At 34.2% G+C, this 266-nt stretch overlaps 1 protein-coding gene across 1 annotated transcript in view; it reads right to left on the reverse strand.

Moving 5' to 3' along the window:
• Positions 1 to 131: 131 nt before the first annotated feature.
• LOC119586646 overlaps positions 132 to 266 on the reverse strand; it is an 840-nt gene continuing 705 nt past the window's right edge. Inside the window, exon 3 of the mRNA XM_037935386.1 lies at positions 132 to 210. Within this exon, the coding sequence (XP_037791314.1) occupies positions 132 to 210 (79 nt within the window). The remainder of the gene's footprint in view (positions 211 to 266) is intronic.

Genomic DNA, 266 nt, shown 5'->3' on the forward strand with positions numbered 1-266 from the left:
TCGTGAAAATGAAGTGATGCAGTGTGATATCCCTAAAACAGTTTTACAAAGATGTATATGCAATGTCTGACTCAAAACAAGGTAAGATTGAACAGTTAAATGTGAAAAAAATGTATGAAGCATCTTAGTACTTATGGTTTCAAAGTAGTGATAGGCTTCTTCTTGGGATGACGCAAACCTGTATTGACATTGATGGTCGTCTGAATGTAGCTGTTCAGGGAATGTAATAAAGGAAATATTAAACAAAAATAGTTCAAAGGCATCGT

The sequence above is a fragment of the Penaeus monodon genome, chromosome 21 (assembly GCF_015228065.2).
Source record: "Penaeus monodon isolate SGIC_2016 chromosome 21, NSTDA_Pmon_1, whole genome shotgun sequence".
Classification (NCBI taxonomy): domain Eukaryota; kingdom Metazoa; phylum Arthropoda; class Malacostraca; order Decapoda; family Penaeidae; genus Penaeus; species Penaeus monodon.